The 22,647-nt window shown below is 40.2% G+C and overlaps 3 protein-coding genes across 4 annotated transcripts in view; 1 reads left to right on the top strand and 2 right to left on the bottom strand.

Annotated features, from left to right (window-relative positions):
- WDR27 (WD repeat domain 27) overlaps window positions 1-1,469 on the bottom strand; it is a 147,793-nt gene extending 146,324 nt beyond the window's left edge. Inside the window, exon 1 of the mRNA XM_012806750.2 lies at window positions 1,351-1,469. The gene's annotated coding sequence lies outside the window, so the exon portion shown is untranslated. The remainder of the gene's footprint in view (window positions 1-1,350) is intronic.
- Window positions 1,470-1,597: 128 nt separating this feature from the next.
- Window positions 1,598-3,489, top strand: CUNH6orf120 (chromosome unknown C6orf120 homolog). The gene is made up of 2 exons (XM_012806742.2): window positions 1,598-1,666; window positions 2,072-3,489. The coding sequence occupies exon 2, from the start codon at window positions 2,115-2,117 to the stop codon at window positions 2,688-2,690; it is 576 nt and encodes a 191-aa protein (XP_012662196.1). The 5' UTR covers window positions 1,598-1,666; window positions 2,072-2,114; the 3' UTR covers window positions 2,691-3,489.
- A 130-nt stretch (window positions 3,490-3,619) lies between these two features.
- Window positions 3,620-22,641, bottom strand: PHF10 (PHD finger protein 10). 2 transcript variants are annotated; one of them, XM_003792367.3, is made up of 12 exons: window positions 22,603-22,641; window positions 20,629-20,735; window positions 18,914-19,044; window positions 18,034-18,117; window positions 16,226-16,359; window positions 15,977-16,126; window positions 15,241-15,350; window positions 13,240-13,393; window positions 10,503-10,658; window positions 5,494-5,602; window positions 4,840-5,028; window positions 3,620-3,809 (listed from the first exon to the last, which is right to left on the bottom strand). In XM_003792367.3, exons 2-12 carry the CDS (start codon window positions 20,679-20,681, stop codon window positions 3,724-3,726), a joined length of 1,356 nt encoding a protein of 451 aa, XP_003792415.2. In that variant the 5' UTR covers window positions 20,682-20,735; window positions 22,603-22,641; the 3' UTR covers window positions 3,620-3,723. The 2 variants fall into 2 exon arrangements, with proteins under 2 accessions (XP_003792415.2, XP_023370405.1); XM_023514637.1 differs by having other exon boundaries at window positions 18,034-18,111.
- Window positions 22,642-22,647: the final 6 nt, after the last annotated feature.

The following is a 22,647-nucleotide window of genomic DNA, read 5'->3' as shown; positions in this document are numbered from 1 at the left end:
TGGGTCAGTAGGAGGATCATCAGAGAGACACACACACGGTCAGTAGGAGGATCGTCAGGGACACACACACAGTGGGTCAGTAGGAGGATCATCAGGGACACACACAGTGGGTCAGTAGGAGGATCGTCAGGGACACACACACAGTGGGTCAGTAGAAGGATCGTCAGGGACACACACAGTGGGTCAGTAGGAGGATCATCAGAGACACACACACAGTGGGTCAGTAGGAGGATCATCAGAGAGACACACACACAGTGGATCAGTAGGAGGATCGTCAGGGACACACACAGTGGGTCAGTAGGAGGATCGTCAGGGACACACACACAGTGGATAAGTAGGAGGATCATCAGGGATACACACACATACATTCCACATATGAGCTGGAGGTTGACTAATCAACTCCCAACTTCTTGTCCCTTCATACAGAGGTGGGCTGGTTCCTAAAATCTGCTTCTCTTGAAAAGCTTTTTGCATCTGGTAAGCATGTCTTTCTCTCTGTGGCAGGCATACCTCACCAATCACTCTCTGCCTTCTCCCTGGAGCTCCAAGGGGCTCTGAGCCACATCTCCACTCATCTCCAACTCCACCATCAGTGACAGCTGCGTTCATCACTGGTCCAAACATCAGTGCACCCATGTGAATACAGCTTCTTCCAACCTAAGTAAAACCAATCCAAAGAAAATCTTAACTGTCATACCACAAAACCATATGTGACTGCAAATGTAACAATTCAGTGTCTCTACATGCGCTTTCTTTTAAGCCAACACACGCTAAGTCCAGGAAGAAACTCCCCTAGCATCCAGACCAAGACAAACGTTTTGTAGCTAATTGGCAGAGTTCTGGGTCCACAGAAAGAGGTGCAAGGGGTGAGCACATGCTTTCAAATTTATTCTCCACCCGTTTCTCCACAAAAGTGATTTGGCAAGTTCTACACTGACGCACAAGGTTTGGAATCAACACAAGTGAAGGTGTGACAACGAAGTCCCAAAATCTTTACTGGTATCCCTTTTCAAACAGCCCACAAGTTTCCCTTAGTATCATACTCCAAGTTAACGAAATAAATTCCTAATCTAAACACAACTCGATAGTGAAGCCTCCTTAAGAAGCACTTCACAAAATGCCCTGTTCTTGAAAGAAACTCAAAGGGTGCCAAGACCCTCTCCCGCAGCCCTGCTGATCCCAGGCCCAGGCTGCCCTCACTGACACAGGAATCAGGGACCTGGAGGCTCCTACAGCGGTGGGCTCATATGAGGGACCCCAGGACCCAGAGATCATACAGAAGACGCGACCCGGAGGCTGATATCGGGAACAGGTGCCGGGACCCCAAGTGCGGGCAGACGTATCCCTCACCCGCAGGCAGGTTCAGGAGCTTCGCGGTCTGCCTGGGCTCCGCGCACACTCCAGGACCCCGGCCCCGACCGCCCAGCCCTCCTCCACACCGCTGTTGCTATCGTTACGACCCCAGCGCGGCTGAGCGCCCGCTCCCCCTTCGCCATTCTCGCGATAGCTGCACTGTGCCCGGATCCCACAGGACTCAGTTCCGGGAGGCGCCTCGCTTCCGCCTTGCCTCACTTCCGGGCCGCAGCGCCACTTCCGCCTCCTCCGGCCTGGCCGGGGCCGGCTGCTGATGTGCCTGGCGCCGCGTGGCGCTCTGCGGGCGGCGGTGGTGAGTCTTGGGGGGCGCGATGGTGGCCCTGCCTCCGCGCCCGGTGGACACCGCGCTGTCGTGGGGGGGCTCGGCGGCCCTTCTTCCCGCTCGTTCCTCTCCCGTTAGCTCTTCCCTTCCCCTGCGCTCCTCGCCCGGGCTCGCCTCTCCTATCCCTCCCTTATCTCCCCCTCCCGTCTCTCCCTCCTCTCCCCTCCCTTTACTCTCCCCGACTCTTCGCTCCTCTCCCCCTCCTGTCTCTACCTCCTCTCCCCTGTTGGCCCCTCCCTGGCTGGCGGGGGTGGGCCGGAATGGATTCACCGGGCTCGAGGACTCCTGGGCCGGACTCGCCCTCGGCCAGCTTCGCGGGGCGCGGTCGTGGCAGCGGCGCCGTGGCTAAGCGTGTCACCGTGGTTTTACCCACAGAGCGCTGACGGGTCGGGAATCCATGAGCTGAGAGCCGCCAGCCATGGCCGCTCCCCGGAGGCCGGCGGCTCCCTGGGGGAGAGCAGTGCTGGTGCTGCTGGCATCGCAAGCCGTGTCCCTAGCGAACTGCTTTGAAGAGGAGGACGTTCCAGAAGAATGGCTCCTTCTGCATGTTGTTCAGGGTCAGATAGGAGCCGGGAATTACAGTTACTTGAGGTTAAATCATGAGGGAAAGATCGTTCTTAAGATGCAGAGCTTGAAAGGAGACGCAGACCTGTACGTGTCTGACAGCACCCTCCATCCGAGTTTCGATGACTACGAGTTACAGTCCGTCACTTGTGGCCAGGATGTTGTTTTTATACCAGCACATTTCCAGCGTCCCGTGGGAATAGGCATCTATGGACACCCCTCTCACCATGAGAGCGAATTTGAAATGAAAGTGTATTATGATAGAACAATCGAACAGTACCCATTTGGTGAGCCTGCTTATTCCTCAGAGGGTGCAGACCCAGGTCAGAAGCATCCTTATGCTCCTGAAGACGCATCTCAAGAAGAGGAGTCTGTTCTTTGGACAATATTAATTAGTATTTTGAAACTGGTCCTTGAAATTCTTTTCTGAGTCATTAAGCATAGTCTTTAGTATAATACCCCTAATCTGTGAAGTTGATTGCAGTTTGCTGTGAACCTTGCTACTTTCACCTGGTTGAAGTTCTGATTACCTTTTTTTAGTCCAGGAATGGAAAAATAAAGCCATATATGGTTTTGTTACCTCAGTTATCCCAAAAACCAAAAATTGGAAAAGCAGCAAGCATAGTATTTTCAAGATCAGAACTCCTATAAAAGGAATATGCACAATAAAATGTTTAAACTCCATTTTGATAGCTTGTCAGGTGATGAAAGATTATTAGTGACTTAGGTTTATTATATAAAAAAAAAAAATAGAACCACCTTTCATGCAGTTAACACAGATTAAAAAGTTGATAATGTTATAATTTTACTTTAGAGGTTCTAAAGGAAGTTCAATGTGTAAGCTCACAAGAGTCACTGAAATCAAGTCAGAAATGTTAATGATTTATTTATACTTTCCTGAACTGAAGCCCCAAGCCTATACCCTAACTAGGGATGGTACTTTTATCTAAACAGCATTTCCTGGCAGGCATTTACGAACTTTTTGGTCCTGTACCAATAATGACAATTCTAAATCCACCTACACCAAATCTTAATAGTCCCTTTGTCATTTTAATCTTGGGCTACCTATAAATTAAACTTGTTTAGTTATTTTTAATAACTTTGTTATGCTACCTATGGTAGACTGGAAAAAATGATGCATATTAAGAAAGTTTCATGAGAATAACAGTAACCTCTCAGTCTACCAGAAGAATATGTAAGTATTTCTAATTATTGTTAAATATTTCCACTGAATTGCTGGAGAAAGCCAAAGCAGTGAGAGATAAAAATCTTTGGGAAGATGGACTGTTTCTCTACTTGGAATTAGTTTCAAGGGTAAAAGCAGCTTATAACAAATCAACTGCAGATTTTAAGCCCATATTTAATTTCAAAGTTCTTTTATTGACATAAAAATGAAAATGTTGTAAATAAACTGGCACCAAATATTCCACTTAAGTGTATATTCAATATTAGGGTCAAAAAAACTATCCCTCTTTGCTGTTTTTCCCCCTTCTGCCCACTTTCCTGGGTGTTGGGGGGGCTCGCTGACAACAGTCACAAATCCAGCGACCTAGGAAAAAAATTGTTAGTTAATACAGAATTAAACTTTATTTCTACAGGACTGAATTATAAGCCCATTTAAGCTATTCTTCCTTAGCTGTCACTAATGTTTTCTCTGCAGATCTGCAATGAGGAGGGCACTAATGAGGTCCTTAATTTAGAAACATGTAAACTTCCCTTAAAATAACCAATGTAATCAATACCACATGAAATATTGTACAAGTTGAGGGGGTTGCATGCAATAGGCAATACTATACAATACATGCCTTTAGAAAATTATTGTAATCCTTCCTGAAATTTAAACACTATCAAACTTCAAAAGTAGTACAAATCCCAATATAAAACCCATTACTGAATTTGGCTTCTTAAAGCCTTTTTCTCTGCTGTTCATGGGCAGTTGTGTGTCTAACGGCATTGTCTGAAGTCCTGATTTTAACAGCACCATGAGAAACTGTACTACATACTTGAGCCGAGTCAATTGCTAGAGAACCATTAAATCATTATTTAAGTTGCTTGCTTCTTAATCATTCCCAGAAAACTTAGTTTTAGGCCTATACTTTATAGAGTATTACAGTGTTAACTATGCAAATAAGTTCTAAAGTTACACAATTATCTGTGTAATGTTTTAGTCTAATTACTGTGATTTTTTTCAATTGTTTATTCTAAAGTTCTCTGGAATTGTCATGCTGCCTCAATTTATAGAAATCTGGTTTAATATGTATAAAGACATAGCAATCATTTTGTTAAATTTCTAAATAGATGTATAAAAATAAAGTCAAAGCTTTGAAACAAATTAATGATCTGTTGCTTCAGGTACTTCAATAGAAAACACCAAGCCCATCCTATACATTGAACTATACTTCCAAAACCTAGCCTAGGCTTTCTGACATATCATTTGTCCTTTGTGGGGCTGCCTAGGGAAGAACAGCTGTGGACATGACCTGGGCAGGCTCTTCACGTCATAGTGCTTATGCAGCCTAAAAAAACTGCTGGGCAAGTCTCATCCCTCAAAGATAATGTTTTCTAATTTTAATCTTTACCTGATGGAATAGCACCAAGGCCCACACAAAAAGTATGATAACCTCTGTCACACACATCACAGAACATCATTTCTTCTTCATGGTGGGGCTGTCCACATATAATGCATGTTTTACATTCCATACACTGCCATGGGTAGGTCTTAATCATAGAAACAAGCTCCATGGTCATATCCAGACAAGAAGGATGGCCTAAATCAAAACCAGTATTAGTAGATTTCACACAATGATTATGGCATATAAAATACAGTAGAACCTCTGTAAGTTGACCACTCAAGGGACTGTAGCCAGCTCCTAAACATAAAGAGGTGGTCAACGTAAGCAACTAGGCCTACTGCACTGATAATGCACACAAGTGCACGTCTGGTCTGAGAAAATTAAGTCACTTAAGAGGCAATAAATGCAGGGAGATGTCAGGTATGGAGGTTCTATTCTAGTTTTCTTTAGGACACCCCAAGATGGACTATGATGTTTAATTGTCAAAAAGAAATGAAAATACAATGTAAAAGAAAATAATGGGCAGTGTCTATGGCACACCAATTACCCTGTATATTATTTGATAATTCTTTGGTTGAAGTCTAACTGAAACTGTAAATCTTAGTTTTTGAAGCAACAAATAGGGTGGTTAAAATTTTAAGAAGACATTGAAATACTTACCACTGTTATCACATTGGGAGCAGTGTATAAGTGATTCAGCCTTTCCTTTCTTGTTGGACTCCTTACCCTTCAGACAAATTCCACATATAGCATTTGGAATGACCTTTGGCTGGAAGGGTAGAAGAGGGCTATAAATTCATGCCAGAAGAGTTTACTATGGGTTCAAAAGGAATTCTGTTACTCTATTGCCTTAACTTTTGGGAATTTTAGTAAAGTTCCCTTTATGTTCAAACCTTTCTGAAAGACGTAATCTGACATTGAGTCTGCCCAAGACACATGACAGCAGCTTACAGACAAAAGCCTTAGATTTAATTTTAAAACTCTAAATAGCATGATCTCACATTAAGGTTAAATGTAGCATTCTACACTCCCTAAATGCACAGTAAAATCTGTACAGGAAGGAAAGGACTAAATACAGTCTCATGTCACTATTAATTGGAAGAAAATCCAAGTGCCAAATGATTACCTACATGGAAGTCAGGTTTGTTATAAAAAAGAAAACTGAGTTTTAAGCAGATTCTGTGTTGATTTTGTTTAAAAACCAATGTTTGCCAAAGTTGTAAAATTAGATCTAAAAGTCTAAAAATCTACATTAAAAAATCTGTTTGAACATTGGGGGTGGGGGGCAGTTTGGGGGCAGGGCTGGGTTTGAACCTGCCACCTCCAGCATATGGGGCGTGCCTCACTCCTTTGAGCCACAGACGCCGCCCACCTGTTTCAACATTTTAACTGGACGATCTCATGCATGCATTGTCATGTGCGTAAATGTTTGCAGGAAACAGTTGTGTGGTTATTCTCTTTGCATATCTAATAAAAGAGCCTAAGGTAAAGGAAAAAAGGATTCACTATGAAATGTAAAACATAAAATTGAGAAAAATACAATTTCAGACAAGCAAAAAACAATTGCAGTCACTTAAAAAAACATATTTTTTGAGTATTACTCATGTTTCATATTAAAAATATGCACAGTCCAAAGAAGGTATCTGGATTTAGACATATTTGGCAACACATGTTAAGAACAAAGGAAAAAAGGTTCACTGTACCCAAAGCAACCAAAAGGAGAGTGTCCCAGCGTCACAGCTGTGACCACTACAAAGTGATGCTCACTCATGCTGGAGGCACCTGTAAGTGACAGTGGCAGAAAGAGCATATGTGGGCCAAGAATGAAAGGGGCAGGGGCATATATAAATACACATACATCAACTGGAACAAAGGTACTTTAAGTGGAACTCTTACATTTCTATTTTATTCCAGCCCATCCAAATGCATCTTGTATTTGCCTAAGTTACTGAACCCAAAGGAACCTGAACAAAAACACTGTATGATAACCCCAGTTTTCAAATGTCTCACTGCCACTTTCTTAATTTGTTAGGCCTACATAATTTGTTCTTAATTCTTTTAGGTTTTTTACTTTTAAAATTACCTTTCTTTGCAAAAGATGACAGAGGCATTCAAAAAGAATTTTTGGCTTATTTATTTAAAAAAAAAGTCAACCTTATACATAAATATAATAAAAACAACTAAACATTCACAAATGTCTCTACAAAATAATAAATATCAAAGAAGTTAAACATAACATATAAAATTTGACTGTTAACTATTCTACATCTCCTTTATATATATATATTTTTATACCCTGCTCCCCCCCAACGAAAGGATAGTGTCACATGCTCAAACCTTTTAAGTCTTGCAGTGTAGTTACCCTCTGTTGTTAACTGCTACATTCTAAGCATGAAGTTCTCAGTGTGTGTTTCTACACCTAAATAAAAAACAGCCAGGAAGTGCACTTATTTGATCCAAATTCTGGGTCAGTTATGGTCAATTCTTTAGCTGTCATAATATACAGCAGAAAGCCACCTATCCACCAAAACTAAGAAATCTCTTTTGGTTATAGTACCTATACTAAGTGTAAAAGATTATACTTATTTTAATATTTGCAGTTTAAGTTAGATACTAGCATAATAAGTACTCTAATATCTTTCACTAAAGCCAAGGAAGTAGCCATACAATATTAACTTCTAGAAAGAGAATTCAGGAGATCCTTTACAAAACATAAGTCAAAAGGAATAAAACACAAAGCTACTCATTCACATTCTAGAGCAATTCAAGTTCTACAATTATTAAAATATACATTAAACACCTATGATAAAAAGGATACCAATAAAACTCTTAAATTTACTTCAAAGCTTAAATCATAATGTTTTGTTAAATCACTGAAAAATTTTCTTACCCAATCAATATTCTTCATCTTGATGAAAAGAGGGAGAGACAGGAGAGAAAGAGACAGTTTTGTAGCATTTTCTGCAAAGACGCTGCAGATCAGTTTACAAAAATACTTTGTGCATTTCAAGCCTCTGACCTCTCTAAGAAACTATAATGCTTGCATCCAAGGCTTTACACATCAACTAAGGACTGTGGGCTGGGGAAGATAGTCGAGGTGGGCTACAGGGTCGGGAGAGGAAGGAAGAACGTGAACAAGTGCAGAGCCCCTGAACACTTAACAGGACAGAACCCTACGTGTGTCTGACAATCGGTTCTCCCAACAACTGCAACATCACCAGAGTTCCATCACTGACAAAAACAAAACACCATCCTAACAGTTCTCAGAAAGCTCAAGGCTCATAGCACACTGAACTTTTCTGCTTGAAAAACAGTCAAACATTTCAGTGACACTTTCATAGTAGCACTAATATAGTATAGATTTTAATTATATACTTATAGGCCTGAATCCTAACAATGATGCTTTAAATTTCAGGTTAATGTAACCTAAACAATACTGTCCTACAAAGTAAAGGCAAGCACTAGTGAATCTTATTAAGCAAGACATTGGACAAATACATTATCTTTTTTCTTTTCTTTTTTTAAGAGACAGAGCCTCACTTTGTTACCCTCAGTAGAGTGCAATGGCATCACAGCTCACAGCAAACTCTTAGCTCCTGGGCTTAGGCAATTCTCTTGCCTAGCCTCCTGAGTAGCTGGGACTACAGGTGCCCGCCACTACGCCCAGCTATTTTTTTGTTACAGTTTGGCCAAGGCCGGGTTCAAACCTGCCACCCTCGGTATATGGGGCCAGCATCCTACTCACTGAGCCACAGGCGCCACCCACATCATCATTTTTCTTAATTCCCATATTTTAAAACATATTTATACATATATGACCTTCAGCTTGAAGTACCCTAATATTTAGGCACATCTTGGCTTATTAATACTTTTCATAGAGGTTAACTTTTCATAAACATGTTCGCATTAATGTATTACATACAGATACTTGTTGTTCCCATCTTTGAAATACCTGCATTTTATTTTTTAAGGTACTAAAATGTACAGAGATTACAAAAAGTATATTTTGCATATCAGACTCCCTTGAGTACTATTAACGTATGTTAACCTATTTAATTTCTTAGAAACTAAACCAATGATAATTGAGTAGTTTTCCTTTTTCAGCCTGTATAAAAACATCTATTGCGAAGTTCTGTCTTTCTAACCCATGATCCTGTGGCTTGCTTTAGAGCAGCGGATCTCAACCTGTGGGTGGCGACCCACAGGAACTGTATAAAAGGGCTGCGGCATTAGGAAGGTTGAGAACCACTGCATTGGAGAGATCTACATGGCACTGAGCCCACCTGGCAGGGTGGCTCCATGCCACCTTTTCTGCCTGAAGCTTGTAACAGACCAGCACACAGGCTCATTCATGTGGGCTGTTTCCAAAATTTAATCTTTGGAGTTCATTTGCTTTCAATCATTAAAAATTAACTTAAATCTTTAAAGAAAGGAGAATGCTATACATGCAACGTCAAGTACAAAGCCACACAGCCGCAGCCTCTTGAAGCCACCCTTGGCAGCAACCCTTGCTGAATAAATCTTAAAATATGTTTGCCATATAAGGCTTCAAAAATATATTTTTAAATTGATTACATAAAAGCATTTTCTAATAAAATATGGAACAATGCTACTTTGTTATGTTGCCTTTTTCTTCAAGAAAGTGTTCTGGTTGGGTGAGGGACGGGGCTGACAGCACTCTCAGCATGTTCCTCTGATCTGCCACAGTGACACCTCTGACTGGTTAGGCTGAGGGGACTCTCAGCATGTTCCTGTGATCACCCACCAGTGACACCTCCCTGAAAGGGTGTGTAGCAGTTCCACTTGGCCAAACTTCTCATCACCTTACCCTAAAACTCTCCTTCAATACACCTTCACAAACATATTCTAATATATTCCAAGCCAAAAAAAAGTATATTTTATTATCACCATCCAAAACAAAATTGTACAGCTAATTCTATTCCTTTTATGATATTCTGAAAACCCTATACGCACGTAAGGCTACTCACCTCTCACCTCACCTTTTCTTCAAAAGAAAAAGGAGATGACAGAGGAAGGAAACATTAAAAATAATAATTGCTGACAATCTACTCTGAAAATAATCAGATCTAAAAGTTAATAAATAAGTTTTAATCCTTGTCATAGAATCATACAGGCTTTTTGCCAAGGCTATGCTAACAATCACTACAATGTAAATAACAGGTTTTAGTATTTTTGTCCCAGAGTAAGCTGGATTTGGCAGATGGATCAATCCTAATCCTTAGGGAGAACTCAAATCTTCCTTAGTGAAAGGCACAACAGAAAGGCAACTCACTCTCCCCACCTGGGCTTTGCTGTTTGCAGCGCTAGCTGTGCCACAAGGTGGGATGTTTACCTCTACTCCAAGGCAACAAAGCATCAACTTCTAGCTATCAAATAATGTTTTTCCATACTTGCCTGGTTATGATATAAAAGAAAAAAAAGACTCAAAATGTACATATGCAGAAAACAGAAGCTAAACCATAGCCAAAAGTGACAGAAAAGCCCCAGGGAGGTAAAGCGAAAAAGAAAGCAGCTGGCAGAGGCACAGCACAGAGGACAGCCAGGGAGGTGCGGTGGGGCAGAGGCTCCACCTCCTGAGAGTCAAAGTTAAACATTCAGGGAGAGAGGCTGGTCAGTAAGAAGCTGAATCAGGGGCTTTTTTCTTCTACCTTGTACCCAGGAACTGATTTGGACAGTACAGAGCGTTTGGAACCATCTTTTCTCGGAGTAGCAGCTTTGTCTTTAGACTTCTGTCTTCCCTGGAAAGAGTCCTCCTGGCTGTCAGGAGGGCTTTCCCCATCGGATGCATTGCCAGAGGAGCTGTCCTGGAGTTCAAAGGCAAAAACATTGGAATATAGATTTGGGTATGAATTCTAGAGAAAATATTTTTTAAAAGTTTTAAAGTTTCATCAATTTAAAAATAAAAACATCGTTCTAAATATAAGAAAAGGGCTGGGCGCAGTGGCTCACACCTGTAATCCCAGGTGTGGGAGGCTGAGGTAGGTGGGTTGCTACCTATTCTGAGTTCAGGAGTTCCAGACCAGCCTGAGCAAGAGTGAGAAGAGGTTTCTAAAAATAATGGGGTGCTATGGTGGGCGCCTAGTTACTCAGGAGGCTGAGGCAAGAGGATTGCTTGAGCCCAAGAGACGGAGGCTGCTGGGAGCTATGACACTATAGCACTCCACCTGGCCAGCAAAGTGAGACTCTATCTCAAAAAAATAAAATGAAATGAAATAAAAATAAATATAAGAAAACTTTTTCCAGTGGAGACAAAAATAACTCATTAAAAATCACCCATCCTGTGGCTCAAAGGCAGAGCACCGGCCCCACATGCCAGAGGTGGTGGGTTCAAACCCAGCCCTGGCCAAAAACTGCAAAAAAAAGAAAATCACCCATCCTGGCTCTGCGCCTATAGCTTAGCAGTTAGGGCGCCAGCCACATATACCACAGGTGGTGGGTTCGAGCCCAGGCCAGGCCTGCCAAACAACATGACAACAATAACCAAAAAATAGCCAAGCATTGTGGCGGGCACCTGTAGTCCCAGCTACTTGGGAGGCTGAGGCAAGAGAATGGCTTAAGCCCAAGAGTTTGAGGTTACTGTGAGCTGTGATGCCACAGTACTCTACTGAAGGCTACATAGTAAGACTAGTCTCAAAAAAAAAAAACAAAACCATCCTTCTTTTAAGTATAATATAGCATAAAACTAATTCCATTTATTTCAGTTAAGTACCTTAATCAGCTTATTACTTCAGTCAACAAAAACAGAATCTACTTTACCTATTTATTATTCTGCCATATAGCTTCAACTCCATTCTTTATATCATAAAGGAGACATTTCACACAAAAATACATTGTTACAAATAAGTGTGGATATTTTTGCTAAGTAATAAAGGTCACTAAGAAAGCCCTTCTGCGTGATGTTAAACAGCTCCAACTACTTACAACAGCATTTAACATGGTCACAGTTTAAGACCTCAGTATCAAACCACTTAATTCTTTATTTTATAACTTTAAAATTTCTAATTAGGATAACAATTTGTGTTCATATAAAAAAATTATAAATGGAAAATTCAGGTTATCTGTAGCGACCTGAGACAGTCACTATAAACATTAGCCAGTGGCCTTTGTCCTCTTCGGGGGTGTGTTCATGGCAGACACTCGGACTCCCACTTACACCCCCATCTATGCAACAGCTCCTCAGTTTCTAAATCACAAACCTGGATTACACTGTCTGTGCACATGTGTGTTTTAGTAGTTTTTAAAGCATTATGTATGTTTTCTTATGATCATTAAATATTCTTTGAACTGTTATTTCTATAATGTAAATGTAAAAATATCACCCACTATGGGTAACTACAGTGGGTGATATAGTATTCTGTATAAGAAATACTATAAACATTCAAATGGACATAATTAACATTAAATTTTGTCAGCATCTTATTAAGTCCTTAAGATAAATTCTATTAGTGGATTTGCTAAATCAAATTTTATGAAAGTTAATATTCTCGGTATGCTGCCAAAATGTTTTCCCAAAATGTTGGATTAACTTGCAGCCGTCCCAGCAGCAAAAGAGGAAGGGTGGCTTCAGGACCCTCAAAACCATAGCTCCTCTCTTTCAGCAACAAGACGGGAGAAAAGCTGGGATCACCACTTTAAAACTTGAGTAGCATTGTATTTCATGTAACGCGATTTATTAAATGTTTTAAAGCTATTGTTAACCACGAAGTAGTATAAGCATATTCTCAAGTTCAAGTTGACTTCAGTGAAAAGTTTAAAATGGCCAGTTACTCAAAACACAATGCTAAGGAAACCCCAAAGCCTTTGTCACTAGTAGGATCAAAGCCCAACACTGTCCCTGGGCTTTGGTTCTCCCTTTCATGTCCACACAGTGTGCTAGCTGCCCACTGTCTCTCATCTGCACTTTGCCACCAAAATAAGACTGAACAGGAAAACCTGACCAACAGAATAGCCCATTAGTCAACACACACACGTTCACCTATGGAAGTCTTAAGATTAATTAAGCAACAGTTATACAAGCTAACAGATTCACTCAAACCAAGGAAAAGTACAATCCTCTGTAGTAGATATCAAAGTCTGTTTTATTCAATATTTTAAGCTAACCAAACATCAAGTTAAATAAAAGATTGTGAACTAGTGTTCCATACCCTTGTCCAACATGTATGTAACTACCGGTAACCTTCAACACAGAACTTAACAAAGATCACGCACAGCTTATTATTTTAATACACACAATAAAGAACTTTTCTTGATGAAAGCTTTCTAGAAATCATAGACAACTGTTTCTTTCTCAGAGATGGTGACACAAGTTCAAAGTAATATTCCAGGAAAGCAATGGACAAAAGTTAAGGGGAGGGAATACTACCTACTAAAGACAGACACTCTTACCGAAGTGCCTTTACTTTTCCGTTTCTCATCACCATGGCCATCTTCCACATCGTCTGAATCACCATCACTGTCCAGAGCAGGAAGCTCAGGATCCAGAGGTGGCTCATACAGGGCTGTGTTTAATGGCAAATACCGCAGCTCATCTGGTGAGTACCTAAGTTCAGAGATTTTCAGTTTTCCTTTATTATTAAATACGAATAGACTCCTCTCTAAGCTATAAAGATAGCCTTAAACTTCTCAACCCCAAAAGTGGCGAAAATACTTTTGAAAAATGATTAGCAATAATAAATTTTTGTTTTGGTCATAAACTAAGGATCATAACTAAAAAGCCTGAACCTTTTTTTCCTAGACTGAACATGCAAAATATGCGTTTGAATCTTACTATCTAAAGATAATGCCTGCTTGGCACCCATAGCTCAGCAGCTAGGGCACCAGCCACATACACCAGAGCTGGCAGGTTCGAATCCAGCCCGAGCCTGCCAAACAACAATGACAACTCCAACAAAAGAACATCCGGGAGTTGTGGCAGGCGCCTGTAGCCCCAGCTACCCGGGAAGAGAATCACTTAAGCCCAAGAGTTTGAGGTTGCTGTGAGCCACAGCACTCTACCCAGGGCAACATACTGTGATTCTGTCTCAAAAAAAAAAAAAAAAAGATAATGCCTCTCCTCTTAACCTCCCGTCCCCCGCAAAAAAAAAAAAACCTATAAATAAAATGTTAGCAGACAAGGGTGAAACCGTAGTGATACAGAATAGTGCACAGAAGCCTGCGCCCCAGCTCTGCCACTGGCTCATACCACAGCCACTGCCATCCTAGGTGGCTGCTGCTCCCCTGCACCATCAGCCCTTCACTCACCACACAGGTCTGACAGAGGGTGACTCATACAACTAGTGTGGATTAAATAAACTAATGCATGTAAATCACAGCAGTGCATGGTACGTGACACATTACCTAAGATACAATTTAAGAAACAAAACTTTCAGGAACAAATTATTTTAAACAAATCTGGAAAGCATACATTCTAACAAATTTTATCATTGATTCTGTCTGAAGCTGAAGACTGGCACCATCACCTCTCCTGCCCTGGCCAGGTGAGACAGTGCCACCTCCACTCTCAGCCTCAACAGAGCCCTTATATTCAGGAAAAAACCCTGGATCAGAGTCTCCCTCAAATAAGACACTACCCCCAAAAGCAAACCGATTGATATACTTTTAATAATTTGCTGACCCCCAGAACAAAAAAATCTGAAAAATAAAAATTTCTGCCCATTAACTTAAATCTAAATCTCACATTCAAATGGTATGATTCTATACTCTAAATTCTATTCTCTAAAAAACAGTCTGTTCTAAAGAACAAATGGTTCCAGAGTAAGGTTTAAGCTAAAGTAAAAGCTGAGATTTTGAATCAAAATAAACCTATTAGTCCTGCTCTTTTGGTTACATTCAGGTTGGGAACAGGAGTAAGTAGCATTTTTGTCCACAGCATGGGAACAGCGACTAGGTTGGCAATGTGGCTAAAACAACCAGGTGCCCATGCCTGCACCCGCCCAGTATCCTCTCTGCTCCTTCTCTATCTACGCAGCTGAAGTCAGCACTTCTGAAACTCTACTCTGTACATGAATCATGGAAGCATCTGTTAAAGTGGGATTCTTGAGTCAGTGGGTCTAGGGCTGACTGAGCCTGAGATTCTCCGGCAAGCTGCTGATGCCAGTACTACTGGGCCACAGACCACACTCTCAGCAGTGAGGGAATCTGGCCCCTGCCTATGACAAACTCAGACATGATGCCAGGAACATGAGCAATCCAGGCTTCATCTGCAGATGTTCAAGTTCTGGCTGAAGGGTGCCGTGAACCAGGGAAGACAAGGATTATCAACAAAAGTCCTGCATAGCATCCTAGGCTAATATCTATAGATGCAAAAACTGTTAGGAGCCAAATACACCTGGCTCTGAAGTCCCTCACCAACAGCTGACACCAATGGTAACTAAAACTGCTTAATACCTCTTGTAATATTCCTGGAACTGTCCGGGGATGAGAGCCACTGGGTAGGAACTGACCTTTGTTCGCTCTGTCGGCAAAACTTTGTACTTCCCTTGTGGCACTTGGATGACCTACGTCAACATAAACAGAAACACAAAACTTACAGCATGCTAGCAATCGAGACTTCAGGAAAAGAGTCCCCACATGTTCCCCTCTGCACACCACCCCACAATAAAGAAAAGCTAGAAATTTAAGGGATGCTGGGAGCTATGACCTAAGGAAGCAGTTGGTGCTTTCAGTTCTGCATGTGATAGTTTCATCTGCCTCTCACTATAAGCATAACTTTTGAGGACAGGCAGCGTACGGCCTGCTCCCCACTTAATAGCAGCATGTTTTAGGAAGCTCACACAATCTCTCTGTACCTCAATTGCCTCATCTATGAAATGGAAACAGTACTAGTTCCAACCTGACATAGTTACTGTGAGAATTAATACAGCAATCTCTTAAAACCCTTGGGACACACAGCAAGTACAATACGTAGCTAGTATTAGTCTCATTCAGTAAATTACCAATCATAAGGCAAATGACACCTCACAAATAAGAAAGTAAACTGAGTTATTATGCATATCATTAAAAATAATACCTTAAATTCTGGGAAAAGAAAAAACACACAAAAATATACTGAATAACAACACTGCACGTTGCAATAACAAGTAATAAGCAAGGTTCAGAGACTAATGCATTCAAGTCACCCTACATGTGTCTGTAAGTCAAAATAAGCTCTTCTTTCTTCCATGCGTTCCCGGTTTAAGTTGCTATTAAATTCAGCCGCTTTTTTGGCAGCTTTCTTAATATACTCAGGCACTTTGCTGGCTTCAACTTTCTGAGTATTCTGTTGTTGCATTTGCTGAAAGAAAAATATTACAGTTGGAAATCACATATAAAGTTTATAAAATGTCATTCCTCCAATCCAAATAAAACATGCCAGTCACCTCAAGTTACTTACAGAATACTCTTTATAATGGTCTGTAATTCGCTGACGTTCTTTTTCTTGTAGAATAACAGAATATTCAGCATGTTTGGCTGGATATTCTTTTATCATTAAGTCAATAACTTCATCACTGCGCAATGCTGTTAAGCCTATTTCAGGAAAAAAAAAAGTTAAAAAGCTCTTTTAAAGCTAAGTGAACAAAACATTTCAAAACTGCTTCTCCTTCAAACTACTCTTACATTTAAAAGATTGTCCAACAGTCAAAGCAAAATACTTGAATACATTTGAAAACAATAAAATTTAACATCTTTAACATAAAGTTAAACAATTAAAAGATTATCTTGAAAGGCAAAGAAATCAATTTTTCAGCCAAACCAGGTTTTTTTTTTTAAAGATTCTACATACTATTTGTTCTTGTACAACTGTTAAGGATGTGTACTAACAAATAATACAAAAAATTTAATGGGTTTAAAAAAAAAAGTTTTGCAAGGTATTATAGTTGCCAGTCTTCAAACTGCATATACTGGAAATACCATAGTAAATTCAAATTTCACCATAATCCGCAGCACGCATCATGTAGACAATTTCCAAATAGTATCAAATTTTACCAATTGCTGAAATGAACTCCCCTGATTTTATTATATATGATAAAGTAGCCATACTGTACTAAAATTCTTATGAAAATAAAAAGCATAGATTATTATATAGAACATAAAACTGAACAAAACTTGCCCTTTCTTTTTTTTTTCAAGAGACAGGGTCTTGCTATGTTGCCCAGGTTGGAGTACAGTGCTATTTACAGGTCTGATCATATCACACTTACAGCCCTGAACTCCTTTACCACAATGATCTCCCTGCCTCACCCTCCCAAATAGCTGAGGCAACAGCACAATCCACTGGCCCAACAAAAAAAATCTGTAAATTGAAAAACTACTATACAAATTTTCTGACACAAACACTTTTGAAAACTCTGTGACAGTTACTAGAAAATTATACTCTTATCATAGAACACGGATAGTCCTTGACTTCCCATGGGGTTATATCTGATAAACCCATAGTAAGTTGAAACTATCGTTAAGTTAAAACTAAATTTAATAAACTGACCCTACCAAGCATCAATGGCTTTCTAGCTGACTTTAATTTTCTGAGAACACTGGCCAGGCGAGGTGACTCACACCTGTAATCCCAGCACTCTGCACTCTGGGAGGCCAAGATGTATAGATTGCTTGATCTCAGGCTGAGCAAGAGCAAGACTCCATCTCTACTAAAAACAGAAAAAGTAGCCAAGAGTTGTGGTAGCACTTGTATTCCCAGCTCCTCAGGAGGCTGAGACGAGAGGATCTCTTGAGCCCAGAAGTTTGAGTCTACTGTGAGCTCTGATGCTATAGCACTCTAGCCCAGGGCAAGAGAGACTGTCTCGAAAAAAAATTTGTTTTTAAATTTTCTCAGAACACTTACAGTGGCTTACAGTTGGGCAAAATCATTTTGCACAAAGCATATTTATGATAAAGTGTTGACTAGCTCATGTAATTTACTAAATGCTGTACTGAAAATGAAAAAGAGAATGGTTGTATGAATATTTGAAGTGTGATTTCTACTGAATATGCCATACCATCGCAAAGTACAAAACTCATTAAGTCAAATTACTGCAAGTTGGAAACCATCTGTCCTTCTCCTTTGCATTCTACCAAGAGTCAAAGATGAATAAAAACTTCAGCATTTAAATAGTTCATTTTATTCATTTTATAAAATTAGGACGGAATAAATGCTTATGCACATCATTTCATAATGTTCAGCTTGAAAAATGTGTAAGTTTTTACTACCTAGAGTGCACTGAGTTTCTGTAATGACATTAAGTTCTCTCAGGTAGAGTTTCTCCTTGTGAGACAAATCTCGTCGCTCTAAATCTCCAAATTAAAAAAAGAACAAAAGACTATTAAAAATAGTAAAACATCATGCATCTGTAAAACTTACATAAAAACATAAACATTTGATTTTAGTGCCTCATATTACATATTCAAAATATTTAACTACACAAAAATCTTATAAGTTCAGAAATAAGAATAATAAAATTGAAAATAGAAAAATCCAAAGCAAAGGTAACATAAATAACTATGTTAAAGTAATTCATCATGAACAGCCTCTCTCATATTCAAACATGGCTTACATAGCTGGTAAGCTCTTAATATAAAATGATTTTTTCTAAAATTTTCACCAGGAAATTCACCTTTCTCTAGTTTCTGAGTCGGCTTAGCACAGTGGTTACGGTGCCAGCCACATACACCAAGGGTGGCAGGTTCAAACCCGGCCCAGGCCAGCTAAACAACGAGAACTGCAACAAAAAATAGCTAGGCATTGTGGTGGGTGCCTGTAATCCCAGCTACTTGGGAGGTGGAGGCAAGAGAATTGCTTACGTGCAAGAGTTTGAAGTTACTGTGACCCCATGGCACTCTACCAAGAGCAACAAAGTGAGACTTGATCTCAAACAAAAAAAAAAAAAATTCAGTTTCTGAGTCATCAGAATGTAGCAACAGCAAAAAGAGATGCTGAATGACAGTAATAAACGAAAACTGGTGAGCGTAAGAATATAAAAAAATTATAAATAACCATACACAGGAATTCAGAAGCTGATAGTCTATCATAAAGAATCACTATTAGTTAAAAGTTAGATTTAATCTGCTACATAAACTAAGACTTAAGTACCTGGATATTTCCGTTTAAAGGAGGTCACACCCAAATACTCGCTCACTTGTTCTTGAAGCATGTAGTACTCTCCTGTTTCATCAGGCGGCCATTTGTATTCTATCAGGTTTTCTGCTGGATAGTAACTAAAGCTAAGCACAGAAATACATATTATGCCTTAAGTGTGTCTTTTATTAAATTTTAATGACACATTTTTAAGGATTTTTTAAAACTATTTTATGTATATAAATTCTTTGCTATCACTTCATTTCATGTGTATCAAAGAAAATTACAAAACAAATAGAAGAGAAATAATGATTAAATCAAAAAAGTACATTGAAAATAAAATTTTCTATATACCACAAAGAACCAAGACTCAGAACTGCTAAGAACAAAGGCATTTTTTAGCTTAAGAGAACTATGAGCCCAAAGCAAAGTGATAATCATCTTTGAATTCTTTCTCTTAAGCTTAACATGTATGTTAAGCCAATATTTCATCTACCTGAAGTATAAAATATCAACTCCCGCATCTCAGCTGCTGTTCAGTGAATCACCAACTGCTGAGAAAACAGAACTCTAAAAATCTATTTCCCCATGAAAATAGACTATATATAGTACTTGTTTGTTCTCATACACTCCACTAACCCAGTGAAGAATGGACCTGTGTGAAGCTTTCAGCATATTTTCAATCTCTACTCTGAATAGCAAAGAGTACAGATTTTAGGATCTGGGCCAATTCAACCTCTAAATTAGAACAACACTATTTTATCCATCTATCCATTTAATAACACTATTTTATGCATCTATCCTCTAAATTAGAATAACACTATTTTAACTGCATCTATCCATTTAAAAAATAACTGAGGAAAAGAATATTCTCAAAAATGGTGCTAGAAAACTAGTACATGCAGAAGTATGAAACTGGACCTTTACCTCGTATCACATGCAAAATTTAACTCCAAATAGATGAACCACCTAAATATAACAGCTAACTAGAAAACTCTAAAGAAAAAACACAAAAGCATTCATGATCAAGCTCAGCGCCTGTAGCTCAGCGGCTAGGGTGTCAGCCACATACACTGGAACTGGCAGTTCGAATCCAGCCCGGGCCTGCAAAAAACCTTAATGATCTAGGATTTGTCAATGGATTCTTAGATATAACACAAAAAGCACAAGCAAAAGAAAAAAAAAAGGTTCACAAATTTGGACTTCAAAATAAAGTTTTGTGCATCAAAGGATACTATCAAAAGAATGAAGAGAAACAGTTTGGTGGTTCCTCAAAAAGCTAACCAATCCAGCCATTCTACCCCTAGGTCCACAAGAAAAACTGAACACTGGAGCTCTAAATGCCAGTGCTCACTTAACCATTATTCTACCCCAAATGACAACAAACATGTGAATGAGTAAACAAAATGCAGCATATACAATGGACCATTATATGGCCTTAAAAAAAAAAATTCTGATACAACACAGATGAACCTTGAAGACATTATACTAAGTGAAATACGCCAGAAACAAAAGGACAAATATTGTGTGATTCCACTTACATGTGGTATTACAGTAGTCAAATTCACAGAAATACAAAGGGGGCTGCAAGGAGGCTGGGGGATGGGGAGACACAGGAAGAATATATTCCAATTTTAATACCTGCCAGGACAGGAGGTGAAGGGAAGAGAATGCTAATGCAGAGAAGAGAAAACATACCACAAAAATATTAAGCAGTAAAATAACGATACCCAAGATCTTGACTTGAAGTTTCACAACTCCTAGAGCTATCTCCTGAGCCCATTCGCCTCCTTTTGGGGGGATGGGTCCCATCATTTGAATTATCTTCATTGTCATCCTATGTATTTAAAAAATTCAAAATAATTAGAGAAAGAATAAAAAAACAAATAATAAATAAGGAAACACCAATTACATATCTTCCCAGACTTGTTAAAAGTCTTAACAAGCAAAAGTCCATCCAAGGACAGGCAGTTATACAAAAATTCACGTTAAAAGGGACCAAGAATTTAGTATGAGCAACAGCTGGAAAAACTTTAAAAACTGATCTCAATCATATTCTTACCAAATGATGTTAAAATGCCTATGTATTTTAATAAATACACAGAACTCCTATTTATCATTCTAAAATTGAGCAGCAGAGAGAAAAAAGTATGGATCACTTACAGTGTTTCAGTCAACTCAGAACTGATTTATGGGACTATTCTAACTGATTACTTAGGCATTTACAGCCCTGTGAAAAAGAGACATGAAAGGACTAAAAACAGGTTACTGATCCTAACTACTCTGTTTCCTTACACTGCAAAAGTAAACCCTAGTAAGGTTCATCAATCACTCATCCACCTAAAAAACAAAGATGTAACTTTTTTAATGGAATCCACTGTATGAAAAGAATAGCAAAGGTGTAAATTCAACGAGTTCCACTAAGAAAAAGAAGTACTAGACATTAAGAAATTGATTTACATATTAGCCAAGGCTTAAGGTCTAAAACTCATGAATTTTTTTTTAATCAAAGTATTACAGCTTCTAACACTAACACAATTTTGTTAAACACATGGTCCTCTTGAAACATATTAAAATAAAAGCAATCCTGCAAAAGAATCTAAAGAGGCACTATGATAAGGTGGCCAGGCACCCAGGGTTCTACTGTCTGGCATCTTCCTGAACACTATTCCTCACTAGCTGAGCAGTTGTTCTCTGGAAACCTCTATTTTGTGGCTAATGAATGGAAAGATTAAATGAATTAATACATGGAAAGTCCTTACAGCTAGGATTCGCGTTATCTGATAAATGTTCGTTAAAATTATGATAACTTCTCAAATACCTCTAGTTCCTAGGAATTTACGGATTGTTTTCCAAATAGTAATACATACGAAATGTCCTTTTTCAGTCTTTATAAAGTAACTGAAGAACTCTGGATGTTCCTATTAAGACTAACTACAAGCAAGAACTGGAAAATAGCCAAAATCTATTTTTGGAAAATTTACATTTCATGGCTAAGTATGACAGGTGCATAACTCAGTCTAAGCATTCGAAAGTACTTTTTATTTTACTTGTGAGTAATTTAAGGTTGTTTATATCAATTTGTTTAAGCCCATTTTCCTCTGAATAGCTTAAAAATTAAAACACTCAAAAACAGCCAAAAAATAAAAAGTTAAAACATAAAGTCCTCCAAAAAAGCGGAGGGGGCGCAGCTGGCGGCGGGCCCTGCCCCAGTGGACCCCACACAGGCCAAGCCGGGCCAGCGCTGGGGCCGTTACCCCGCCCCGTCCCCCAGCCGCGGCCGGCGGTCCCGCGTCCAACCCCCAAGCAGGGGGATGCGCGGCCGCAGGTCCGCCCGGGGGGCGTCCAGGCCCCGCTCCCCACACAAACTTCCGCCCGCGTGAGCCGTGGCGGGGGTGCGACTCTCTCGCCGTCCCGCCCTGCCCGCGCCGGGCCCAGAAAACGCCCAGCTCTTCCACCTCTTGGCTCCGCCAAGTTAAAGAACAAAGTTTCCCTGAAGACACCGGGAGTGCGTGAATCTGCCCACTTTCCCCATAGTGCGGCCTCCGCGGGGCTCGCCAGGGCTCGGAGCAGCCTCCGGGGAGCGGGACGGCCGCGGGCGCCCGGACTGACCCGCACTTGTTGCCGCGAGGCCGCCGGGCCGGGCCGCCTGGGCCCCACGGGGACCGCCAGGTCAGGCCGGACCGCGCCGACCGCCCGCTCACCTTCGGGGACTGAGCTCCGGGGCTGGCCGGGTCGCTGTCGCACGG

This window comes from Otolemur garnettii, unplaced genomic scaffold, assembly GCF_000181295.1.
Source record: "Otolemur garnettii isolate 467f Iridium unplaced genomic scaffold, OtoGar3 scaffold00056, whole genome shotgun sequence".
NCBI classification, from domain to species: domain Eukaryota; kingdom Metazoa; phylum Chordata; class Mammalia; order Primates; family Galagidae; genus Otolemur; species Otolemur garnettii.
Note: the sequence above shows the minus strand (reverse complement) of the source record. Positions and strands in the feature narration are given on the sequence as shown.

Coding starts and splice junctions, on each gene's coding strand:
- CUNH6orf120 (XM_012806742.2), top strand. CDS start 2,115: ATGGCCGCTCCCCGGAGGCCGGCGGCTCCCTGGGGGAGAGCAGTGCTG.
- PHF10 (XM_003792367.3), bottom strand. CDS start 20,681: ATGGGCTCAGGAGATAGCTCTAGGAGTTGTGAAACTTCAAGTCAAGAT. Junction 16,127..16,225: donor ACCATTATAAAGAGTATTCT/GTAAGTAACTTG, acceptor TTTTTCTTTCAG/CAAATGCAACAACAGAATAC. Junction 15,351..15,976: donor ATTTTGACTTACAGACACAT/GTAGGGTGACTT, acceptor ATGTTGACGTAG/GTCATCCAAGTGCCACAAGG.